The sequence below is a fragment of the Drosophila mauritiana genome, chromosome 2L (genome assembly GCF_004382145.1).
Source record: "Drosophila mauritiana strain mau12 chromosome 2L, ASM438214v1, whole genome shotgun sequence".
Lineage (NCBI taxonomy): Eukaryota > Metazoa > Arthropoda > Insecta > Diptera > Drosophilidae > Drosophila > Drosophila mauritiana.
Window position 1 is genome coordinate 3,193,707 of NC_046667.1, and position 12,502 is coordinate 3,206,208.

Sequence of the window (12,502 nt, forward strand, 5' to 3'; positions counted from 1 at the left end):
GCGAAACTATTAATATATATTTTAAGACACATCATTTATTTGACATTGACTGCATTGACTGTGAAAATATCCATTTCCCTCTGCTTACGATTCCCAACATGGGTCGCCCATGTTTGCTTTAATTTCAGCACTAAAAAACATGACTGAAAATTCCCGAGCTGGAGCAAATGCGGTCAGGGAGCCGCCCTTGACTGGCTGCGCCCCCAAACAAGGACTTCTTACCCTCGTCCTTCGGCGGCTGACAAGCAAAAGCAAAAGTGTGGAGCAGACAGACAGGCGTTCTGGACGTTCTGGCACGTGCCTCCACATAAATATGTATGTAAAACAAATGCTGGAAATTAAATTGACTGAAATTTTATGGCCAAACTACGTGAAAGGCAGCGAAATGTTTGTATAATTTGTGAGCAATTGTCGCAGACACAACTCGGCCGGAATTTAAGTTCGATGTCGGGGAAATCAAGCTTTAAACCTTGGATAGTGTGGTGGTGCAATCAGGGCTTCTCGATTGCAGTTTGCCAAAGGATGGCATAAAACTCACTAACGATCTGCAGTCAGACAAAGGATATGCTTTCGTTCGAATGTCCTGGCTGTAAACTAACTGGAATTATCGTAAACGAATTTGTTATCTCTGCGTAACATGACAACCAGCTAAAACAATAAAATTTCATCATCCGCTCTTTTGTGTGCAAGAAGACAGCATTCAAAGGCATCCGCGTGCCTCGGCTGCATTTTCCCTTTATGGCCAAATTTCACATTCGCAGATAAGGGGCGCGGCCAGGCCGGAGGGCCGGAAAAGCTGGAAAAGCGTATTCGGTCGAAAGCCAAAAGCCGAAAGTGTTTGACAGCAATATATGCACAGTCAGTGCGAGTACTTAGTGCAGCCCATGACTGAAATTATGTCCGCATCAGCAGATATTTATGCAGCCTAATGCATCTGGTTCAATGCGACTCGCAGATTTACGGCTTTTTGTGTGCATTCCAAAAAGGCGTGTTAGTTGGCCATCGGAAAATCCCTTGATTTTGAACGAGCAATCGTTACCAATGCTAGATGTAATGCACCCATTCGTTCCAGTTGTGGAAAAGTTATCAAACCCACTACTTTAGTGACCCATCTTGGTAAGCGCAAGTTGGTAAAGGTACCCATAGTACCCAAAATAACTTTTGGACTGAACACCTTCTGCAAGAGCTATAAAATACCCATATATTTATTTAGAATTTTACTATTTGGAATGCAAGGCACCCAGAGTCCTTTGTGGACCTCTGTAATTAAGTGATAACATACTGTGTACAAGAACGTGCCAACATGTCCGTGAAAAACGCCGCAGCGGATGATGACAGCAGGAAATCGCCTTAAATAGCAACAATCCCGGGTAGGAGGGTCAAGTCCAGCGTAATGCAAACGTCTGATAGGAAATCTGTGGCATTATTGCAGGCAACTGAGACATCGCCATCATCATCGTCGGTGGCAAGACATGGGGGTCACTGGGAGTCCGGGCGTGAAAGCCGCTTGGGGGAATAGATATAGATGCGGGCCCATGTTGCAACATTGGCGGCGTTCATGTTCTTGGCACTGCTCTGAATGTCCACGAGCCACTTCCGGCCTGAATGCGAGGGAAACACTGCACAAACACTGCCTGCTGCCCAAGGACTTCCTTCGTGGGCGACTGCAACGCCAACTAGAGCTGCCCTCCACTCGCCCATAGATTGCTTTGTTATTCGTGTGTTTGCCGGCATTGTTGGCCAGCCACTTGGAAGACGTGGCATTTGTTTTGGTACCAGCCCCGAGAATTCAGGCTAATCAATAGAGAACGACCGGTTAAGGGAGAAACTCAGAGTTTACCTAGGCATTCAATAGAATTGAGTACCTCAAATATGGAGCACAGTGCTGGCCAAAATCTCGAGGCAAGGGAAATGGGAAAATAGCAAAGAAATCATAAAAGCAAAATCAGAATGGAATAAGTATTAAGAGAAATGCAAACGGATAGTACCCAGGTAGTTAATTGTTTTGTAATTCTGTAGGCCTGTGAAATATATCCTGCTGTGCAGCATCCGTCAGATTCTTTAGCTTTTATCTGTGGAACTCAATGATCCCGCTGACCGCGGTCGTTTTTCATCTGCGTTGCCCGATATTTGGGTCGTCAGGAGTTATATAAGCACATGTCACGTCCGAGTCCTTTTGATGTGTGGATAAGGGATGTGGGATGCAGGATGCAGGGTGTTTGGGTGGCAGCCATGGTTTTTGTGCGCGGTGTCGCCGGGTGACAAGGTGTTGGCTTTCACGTGGATTTCAGTTGCCGCACCCGGCCGCCACGAGCTCATCACATGTTCGTGGGCGCCGCTCCTCCGGAGCGCCACATCTCCACATCTCTATCCACACCTGTCGTGCCTGGCTGTGTGATTAGTCAGGTGGCACGTAGCGGACCTGGCAAGCAGCCAGATGCTTCTTCAATCAGATGTCAATTACGCTGAAGATTTCCAGGGATTTGTGGCTCTTTTGTGCACGGTCTTCTTTTTTCTTGCGAAGATTATGAGTGCTCTGGGACTATCTGCAATCTTTACTTGGAATGCATATACGTATATTCGGCGCACACATACGCCCTCGGTCATGTCAACAAGTCAATTGCTTACCATAAATTACTCATACGCCCCGTTCGAGCGGCCGCCTGCTATCATTATTATTATACCCCAGGGACCACTTGGTCCTGCTCAATAGCAGTGTATAAATTTGTGAGCCAAAGATAAATAAGTTTTCCTGCTGCGACGACCTTCACGATGACGCAACATTTCTTCTGCTCGGATCGATAAAATCTTTGGTAATTTATAAGCAGCTAAAGGCGAAGGAAATTTACAAAAGCGTGCCCAACTGAATTTGAAAATCCCTTTACTGCAACACCTTTTCATTCCATTGATATGTGTACCTTTACATGGAGCCTGAGTGAAACGCGTAAAAACATTTATTATTAATTTTGAAAAAACTGAAATCCACTTTCCACAATGGCACGAGGTGAACGAAGGCAACAGCTTGCTGCTTAAAAATCATTGTAAAAATCATCGTGCGATGAAAGTTTAATCGATATGCAAGCGCGTATAAATTTCACAGAATATGGCCAGCAACAGTTGGCTTTAATGGATCCGATACGGAAAGCGGAAAGTTGCCTACTTTTTATGGCTCACTTTTAAGTCTGGTGCGGATGAATATATGTGCATATATCAAACAGGAGGATATGCCCCACGCATTCGCATCGTAACCTCTTTTTGGTAGATATCCCACCTGCTGGCAAGCGGCAAATGTAAATAAGCATAAAATCCAATTTTCTGTTAGCTCCCTGCGTGTTTGCACGGCGTCTTCTGCTTTTTTGGAGCAGCTCCTTGGTCCCTTCTCTGCTGCTCATGTCCTGTCTGCATACAAGGATACAAGGATACAAGAACAGGTGGGGAGGGCTGTCAAACCCACTTGAAGATTTGCAATCAACGCCCCGGGCAAAAAGCAGGCAGGTGAGCATCAATTGAAACCATTCCCCTTTTGATCTGACATCCGAAAGCTCACTGAAATTCACCCAATTTGGGTCACTCTGGTGCCTCTGGAAGAAGTGGCATGTTACGTAATAATTTATGATTGCCCCATGTGGCAGGAAGGCGGCTGAAAAAGGTTTACTGCCAACTGACAACCGACTTCTGCGGCTAATCTAAATAACATAATCAGATTTGTCAGTCGAAACAAAAAAGTGGCAAGAAACTGACCGGAGCTCGCATATGTTCCCACTTGAGTTAAGCACATTTGGCAAGCTCATTTGCATATTTGACTTGATAAAAAGGGTGCCCAGTACACAGCTTGTTTTTCCAGGCATTTTTGACTTTTTGTACGTTTTCGGACATCTGTGAGTAAATACAAAATTGAACTAGGGTTATTTTTGAATAATATTCATATATTACTTTAATATGTAAAAATTTAACAAGCTTGGAGGAGTATTATAAAACTCAATGAAATAATTTACAATCACTTTGATTGCTTACCACTAAAACAGCTTCTTGATTGCCTTTAATCGAACCTATTTTATGTGAAACATTGCGACTGGATGCCCCGTATTAGCCCATATTATTCGACGGCTTTCTTTGCCATGCAAACTCGGCCAGTTTTAGCTACCGACTCATCTGTAAATGCATTACCAAGGCCCAAATGCATTAGAGTGCGATTGTTTGTGAATTTGTGTGAGAATATCCCCCTTGTAGTTCCACCATTCCTCATTTGAATTTTGGCTGCGAAATTGTGTGTGCATCAAGAAAATAATAGATATGAGGGCATTGTTGATTGCTGAAATTTTTGAGTTATGAGCTGGCTTGTTATGGCCTCATGTAAATTGGTTTTGGTACACAATTGGGCCTTTCGGTATGGTTATTAAATTCTTCCAGTTGTATAATTTGAAAACAAGCGGCACTCATACTCGTAATCCAAAAGGTCTTTTTTGGTTTATTTACAGGAATCTCTACTTAAAAATATTCAGTAAGCAGCAGTTCTATTTCATATAAATAATGTCATCATTTTTATTTTAGTATGAAACTTTTTGACATTGTATATAAATTTGTTAAAATTTGCAACTTTAACTGGCGGTGACAGCTGTGTCAAGTGTCTTCAAATCGATTAGCATAAAACTGATAATAAACTAAACTTATGTTGTTCCCGAAAAGCCAACAGCTTGAACATCAGCAGAGTGACATGAGTTTTGTCTCTGGGAAAATGCTGGCAAACATTTTGGCAGCCAAAATACAAAAGATGGCTCAAATACTCGCCAAGCGAACGCAACAAAAACAGCTTTATTTAAGCACTTTCGCCTCCAGTTTGCAGCCACCTTTTCGACTTTTCCTGCCAGCCAAGGACACTTTAGCCTGCCAAAGATTATCAGTTCCACTTTAAATTATTATGATGGCACTGCCATCTCCCACGAATCCTCCCAGCAAATTACGGCTCGTCCTGGCAAAAAAGGAGCATCCACAGACCCAAAAACAAAGGGAGCTTATATCAATTTGGTGTTTTCCTTTTCGCGTTCGCCGCTTATCTTCATTTCTGGGCCACCGTTGGGTTTATGGTCAATTTTAGATTTTATATTTGCAGCTTTCGGTTTCTTATTGTTTTTCCGCGTGCTTTTCCAGCGAACCCTCACCTCGTCGCGAATTTATTTAAAATTTCTCCCCCATTTTCGTTTGATTTTATCGGCGTGCAAGCAACTTGTTTGCTTTCACTTTGCTTCGCTTTTGTTGCAGTTTTATTGGCTGGATTTTAAATCAATTGGAGTTTTATTCTGCCCTAGCCATTGCGAATTTCAATTGCCGTTCGCTGTTCAGCGGTTTTCGCTTTGTCAAAGGCAAAATATCTTGATAGACTTAAAGGTTTGTAGCACATTTCTATTCGCTGTAGTCACTTTTTTTAATTTAAAGGGTTAAAATAATTTTAAACAAAATGTTTGCCATTCAGCATTTTTATGCACAAAAAATATTTGCAAAGCTTTCAGCTGCTTTTTGGCAACGATTCTAAATCGAAATGTAAATATTCCATTTGTCTAGCGCTGCAGATTGATGATGGCTGATACTTTAAGCCGCTTTGACTCCAGCTTTCGCTTTTTCTGGAACAACATGAAAAAACAAATTATTTACCTAAGGTTGTGAGTCTCGTTCTCTTGGCTATAAATTACGTGATAATTGCATTCATTATTTGATAAGTAAACAATAAATTCATTTGATTTCCTGTCAAGATTTCAAAATTTAGTTGCCGGCCCCCCATTTACTATCATATAATCTATATTCAAAGCTTATCCCTTACTGCTTAAAGTTAGTACGTAGTCCTTAGTTCAGGAGCAGCTTTTGAAAAGTCACTATGTGTGCTTAAATTATGGATTGTGGCATTTATGAAGGTCTATTGAAATGTATGCCTGTCCTTCAGTCTTTCAAACTCCCTTCGCTTGTACAACATTTAACCCCTTTTGTTCACGCCAATTTTCGTAGAAAAAATCTGCAATAAAGTGCGCATTTCAGGGATTTATGCGGCTTATAAAAAATTGGAAAAAAAAGAACTAGCATTATATTCAGTGTATATTCATATATATATTCATATTCTCGTATTTCGCTCACACTTCAAGGGGTGTTTTTAAAAATCTACAACTCCAGTGAACCGTTTGCTTAGAGCATTCGTTTAACACTAATTCTGTTCACTAACGATTTGTCTGCTAACATAATAATGTAAACGCTAAGGGAAATTTTTCCGGGGAAAAGGTCGAAAGACCTCTCCCAACCGTGCAACACGTTCGCTGCAACATGTTGCACGGGGACACATCGTTTTATTTGTTTACGCATTGTGTGGAACTTGTCACAGATCCACGGGTCTCTTTTAGAAGGGAAACCTGTTGCTAATTATTGGGGAAAATACCCCCCAATCTGACTTGCAAACTTGATAGATTCTTCTTGGATCAAACCATTTTGCTCCATCAACCAGCTTGCCACACTCAACAATTAAGTCATTTTCGCCACAAGTTTATAATTGAAAATTATGAGCAAATTACTATCAGCGACTAAGTGCATAAGTGTGTTGTGTGCTGAAATGTGTCACTACGCACATATATGTAAGCCAACACATATCCGAGTGTATATGTATATATATGGCTGGTAATGACTCTGTCAGACACACAACCTTCATGCGAAACATTGACGAACCGCCGCACTTTCTAGGCGAAACTTTTTCATTGCCCTCGGAGTGAAGCTAAGTGAGGACCCACTTATGCGGCAGGCTCTGAAATTTAATATGTCAGTGCGTGTCTGAATAGAAAATGAAATTACCACGGCCTCAACTTGGCAACCAGCATGGTTTTGACATGCATTTTTCGTTGACAAAATGTTACAGCACGTTAAATTAGTTTAGTGCCTCCAATTAAAGGATTGGGCTTGAGCACTTAAAATTTAAGGCTTGCAGGCTCAACAACTCAAGCCATTAAATAATCCCTATAAGTTACAGCAATTACTGTGAGTAAGAGTCAATTTGTAACCCTTGCTTCCAATCACAATATTGAAAGTTGAAGATGTATTATGTTGCTTCAAAATGCAACTGTTCACATTGAAGCCCCATTTAAATTGATAAACTACAAAAAAGCTCAACCGAGTTTTCCATTGAAAAGAAACTAAGAAAATAAGAAAGGAGGAAAACTTTTTCAATCACTCTTGGGTTGACATACTTTGGCTGGGGAAAACGCAAGTTTTTGTTTTTTAATTAATGAGCCACACACAATAAACTGATTATGAAGATGATTAGCTAGTGGGCAGCTGGGTAGCTGGAAAGTTAATATCTAAAGTAATCAATTAGACTGATATATAAAGTAGGCAGTAACTTTTTGTTGCAATAAGCATTTCCGATTCACGTTCGTTTTATGGGAAATAGATTATTCACAAATCCTTCACTTCACTTTTATTGTTTATTTCAAGAGGCACGATATTTCCTTTTATAGCCTCGGGAGCACTAATTTGCATTTTTATGATTTAATTTTCCAAATGCAACGCAATCAGTACAAAATTGTCTATATTTATTGCTTTTGACCGCAGTTCCGGCATATCATTACAAAATAATACAATTATTTGTAGATGGTTCCTTTTCTTAAATTTGCGCTTATTTGTAAAACACGCACTAAAAGCATTTTTAAAATAAGCATTCATTAAATGTATCCGAAATCTATTACTTTAAAATTATTACCATCGTGTGACTGTATATTCTAGTCGAGTTTATATGCCAATTTCCATTTCCATTTTCTTAAGTCATAAGAAGACGTATTTTTATAGCTGTACTTTCAGAGTTGAGGACTTGAAGAAAGGAAACTTTACATTATATAGCGACATAAAAGTAGTTTTTTACAGTTTGCTTTTATTACTTTATATAACTGGATTTCAGAAATAATGAACTCAAGATATATGTATGTATAACTTCAAAAATACTGTATGTAATTGGTCGTATATCTGCTTAGAGATCTTGAACTAATTATACGCCCAATTTGCTTGCCTTTAAAATCTTAACAAGATTATTAAACCAAAAATGTAAATAGGGTTGTTTTTAATTGCAAGCTTTAAGGATCCTTACCGTAGCTCTTGTTAGTTTTTTACGTCCGTGATTTACAACAGCAGAGTGGCGCAGTGGAAGCGTGCTGGGCCCATAACCCAGAGGTCCGAGGATCGAAACCTTGCTCTGCTAGTAATCTCAATTTTTGTTTTTTCAATATTCATTATCTTTTATTCTCTTAGCTGTATTTTTAAGGTATTTAACCTTTCTGAAGCCCTGAAACGAGTTACAATGCTAGATTCTTCTACAATTTTAAAGAACACGTTTGACTACCATCTCATGAATGGTACATCGTATTTTTAAGAAGTCAAGCTGCTTAAAAATCACCTAAATTTCGCTGCAGGAAATGCCGGAATCCCAAAAATCCCTTAAATCCATTCTTCAGCAGATTGGCCAGCAAATGCAAATCGAGCTGAAAGCAAAATTATCTAATCAGGACTCTACATCCGCAATCTCCAGCACGCTCATATGTACGTACAATATTAGAGTGTGTGTTCCTGGCATTTTTTTTATCTCTGCCTGCAATTCGATTTCAAATCCCTGCTCGTTGTGTGACGCAAGTAATTTTATTGCTGCCTTTTGACTGCTCACAAAAGCAGTTTCTTGCCTTCCAAAACGCTTGCCGATTGCATTTTCCATTCGCCGACAGAAAGTTCACCCAAAATGTACCTTTACGAGCCAAACGCAAATCGAAGTTGTGGTATTTGCTTTTCCTACTCGTAATCTTAAGTTTATCTACCCTTACTTAAGGTCTCTCGTTGTTCGAGTTACAAGTATTTAAAATAATTACCAAAAGAAATTTTTTTGAAATCTCACATTCTCTATTTTCTAACGCATTTATCCATCAATTTTATTCCGTGTACTTTTTCATTTAAGTAGCCATTCCAATCATACCATTTTTGGCTTTGAGCAAGACATGTTTACACAATATTGTGTGCGGGTTTTGTGCTGCTGCCTTTGAGCCTTAACATTCGTTTTGTGCACCTGTCAATCGTTTTCTTTTTTAGGTCAGAAGCCGTCGTTCTGCGGTCAAAATGCAATTGTATTCATCTGCTGTCCCGGCCTTAAAGTATGATGAAGCCATCTCGTTTTTTACCCAGCGCGAGGACACGCGGCGTGTGCACAATTAATCAAACAACTGGCAAAAAACGGAGAGCAAAAACGAGGAATATTCAATTATTCATACCCACTGTTAGCCCGAATGTGTGGCACATAACCACAAACAGGCGTCGCCAAACATAATGTTGATAAGTGTAAATGCCATATGTAAATGTTGTTCGTGCCACGTCCAATTCACTTTTTTTGGGGGCGATGCAAAAGTAAAGCCAGAGCGATTGTGACATAAAATCGAGTGGGTTAATGTTTATGGCATGAAATATGCGACATGCGGTGGAAAAAGGGGGTCAACTTAATTCGATCGGAAGTCAGCTAATTGGGTGTGCAGGTAACCAATAATACTCTCTGAAAGCGTTTCTGCCTTTCGTTGATTTTTTAAGCCCACATGTGCTATAAATGCTTAATTTGCCGAGTAATGCGCGTTAGCTTAACTGGGAATTTAGGAGCATTTTATTTAATTTTAAATTCCATCAAACTTTTGCGCTGTGCCAAGTGCAGCAATGGCGCAATTCAACTATCTAAATTGCAAAAACCAGGCACATGATGGAAAAACGTTAATGGCTCCACTGGGAGGGAGCTCGAAAAATCAAAAAACAAAAAACAAAAAATGGGGGGAAACAGATAGAAGCCAACGTGGGTGGGCTTAAAAACCGCATTAGCTCCCAAAAATTGTTGGCCATGTGGGTAAACAAGAAAATTAATTGCTTGCGCAAGAACTAAATGCGATAAGGAACTACAGGCAAAATTGTGAAATAATTAAATGCAGACCGACTCTGGAAACAGCTAATTATAAACATTATCTCTTGTTTAAATATTGTAAGTTTCTTCTTACCAACAGCCATCGCAACTGGCTTTAATTTGCTCATCTTCAATTCAATATTTAGATATGTTTAGTGTTTTTTTTTTTATCGATAAATGGGAAAAGTAGGCGAGTCATAGTAATCAAAGCTGAAATAGAACTGCGCACACATTAAAAAAGTATTCTGTTCAAGTGAGTGACATTCGGAAATCAAAAATGGTCCCAGTTCAGAAAAGCAACGTTTCTGGTGTAAGTTTCTTTAACAATGAGATATATACGCGTTAATAATAATAATAATATTCAGGAAGCCGATTCTGTGGTATCCGCCAAGGATGTGTATTGCATTTGTCGCCAGAGCCACAGCAATGGATTTATGATGTAGGTAGCTGATGTCTCTCATCCTTGCTCCTAACCGCAGTATTTGATCCTATATAGATGCTGTGACAATTGCAACGAGTGGTTCCATGGAGATTGCATCGGTTTGCCCGCAAGTATCGGGGTACTGCACGACACCTATTACTGCACCGAGTGCTTCCGCAAAAATCCACTATTGAAGTGCACCTATAAGAAGAGTTCATCCACCTCAGGAGTTCCAAAAACTCCAAAATCCCCCAAAACTCCAAAAAGAGCCAGGATTATCAATTCAATCGGTGTCAGGCGAAATCCACGCAGGAAATCCACGTTTGTCCAGGAGCCGTTAGAGGTACACAATCCGAGCACTCCTGCTCCAAAGGCTTCAAGAACTCGCAGACAATCCACGAAGTTACAGAAAGCAGTCGAATATGAAAATTATAAAGAAGAAGCTAAAAAGGTGGATCAAAACCCAAAACGGACTGCGAAGGAAAAGAACCCAAAGCCGGAGGATAAAGTCACAGGGGATGCTCCAAAAGCAACAATTAAACAGGTCTTCGTATCGACGGGAACACAATGCAACATGTTTAGAGAGTTTGCGAAGTATGTTCCTCCCGAAAACTCCAAGAAAAAGGGCATCTGCTTTTCAGGCTGTTGCCAGCGATTGGCTCGACGCCGTTCTAAATACTGTTGCGATGAGTGCAACAACTTGACCGCAGTCACAAATCTAGTCTCATTTGGCGTTTTACCTAAAATGCCAGCAATAAATGCGGCATTGGCTAGGCAATTGAAGCAATATGGTATTTATGATTATCAAATTTTTCAGAATAACAATGACTCAGCAAATAATCACAAGTCAAACAAAAATTCAAAGGCTTCTGAGTCAGAAACGAAAACCAAGACAAAGGCTAAAAAGACAAAGTCGGAAGGAAGAAAATCGAGATATCGTAGTCCGAGCAGTAGCCCAGATGTTTCCCCAACTGCCGCTAAAAAGCCCAAGCTCCAAGAAGAACTTCCTTCATCAAGGTCTAAAAGCTCACGGAAGTTACTTGAAGAATCTCGATCTGAAACAGAGCCACAACAGAAATTTAAGCATAAGACTGCCAATGAAGAAAAGACTAGCACTGCGAGGAATACATCTAAAACAGCACCCAATACTCCTGTTAATCTAAAGAACACTTTTAAGCAAAAACATGTCACTAGCTCCCCCCAACCAGGCCAGAAAAGAGTGCACAGATCACAAACGATATCTGTGGATGGTCCATTAACTTCTGAACCAAAATCGACTGAAGTTAGTCGTATGGCAAGTCCGGGGACTTCTTCTAGAAATAAGAACCCTGTGCTTGCAACCTCTTACCAAATGTATAGAAAACTATCACTTACTGATGAGAAAATCAAAGCCATTAGATGCATAGTGTCCAATATGTCGAAAGACGAGAAGGCCAAGTTGGCCAGGAAGAGAATGATGATGAAGTTTACATCGGAGAAGCACCTACGTCAGGCAACAGGTGACTTAAATAAGGAATAATATACCGTTGCATTCTAAATATTTATAATTTATATACATTATATATATATATATATGTATTATTATATATAATATAAGATATATATATAATATATGTATTATATATATATATAATATATAAATAACTTACATTTATTATATATTATATCATATTATATATTATTATATTATATATATCATATATGTTATATATACTTATAAAATAACAATTAAACACCGGGTTCAGTTTACTTTTTCGGTTATCTGTTCCCCCCCCCCCCCCCCCCCCATAACTGCTGTAAAATCAAACAAACATTTAAAGAATAAATCTCCGAATGTGTCACATTTGTTGACCACCGAAAGTTTCAATTTTGGCACGTCCCCTGGGGCGTATACGTGATGTGAACCTTCCATCAAATTTGCATCAGTCAATGGTTTGGAACAATGGCCGAAACGAAAAAGCCAAGCTTAGCGAACATTTGCGTCTCTATTCTGCATTTGAGAGTATAAATATTTTATTACTATGCTCGCTCCCCACATTTATCTTACAGAAACAAAAGGAAATATTTAGAGAAGAGGAACTATTTCGGTTGGCTTGCGGGCAGCGCTTTGATTTGTTTTCACCATTTACGATTTTTCA

The 12,502-nt window shown here is 39.8% G+C and overlaps 1 protein-coding gene and 1 non-coding gene across 2 annotated transcripts; both read left to right on the forward strand.

Moving 5' to 3' along the window:
• The first annotated feature begins 8,149 nt into the window (after positions 1–8,149).
• Trnam-cau lies at positions 8,150–8,221 on the forward strand. Its single transcript has one exon. It is a non-coding gene; the product is annotated as a tRNA-Met (tRNA).
• A 1,953-nt stretch (positions 8,222–10,174) lies between these two features.
• LOC117145241 lies at positions 10,175–11,885 on the forward strand. Its single transcript, XM_033310822.1, has 3 exons — positions 10,175–10,253; positions 10,309–10,382; positions 10,440–11,885. The coding sequence occupies exons 1-3, from the start codon at positions 10,221–10,223 to the stop codon at positions 11,881–11,883; spliced, it is 1,551 nt and encodes a 516-aa protein (XP_033166713.1). The 5' UTR covers positions 10,175–10,220; the 3' UTR covers positions 11,884–11,885.
• The last annotated feature ends 617 nt before the right edge of the window (positions 11,886–12,502 follow it).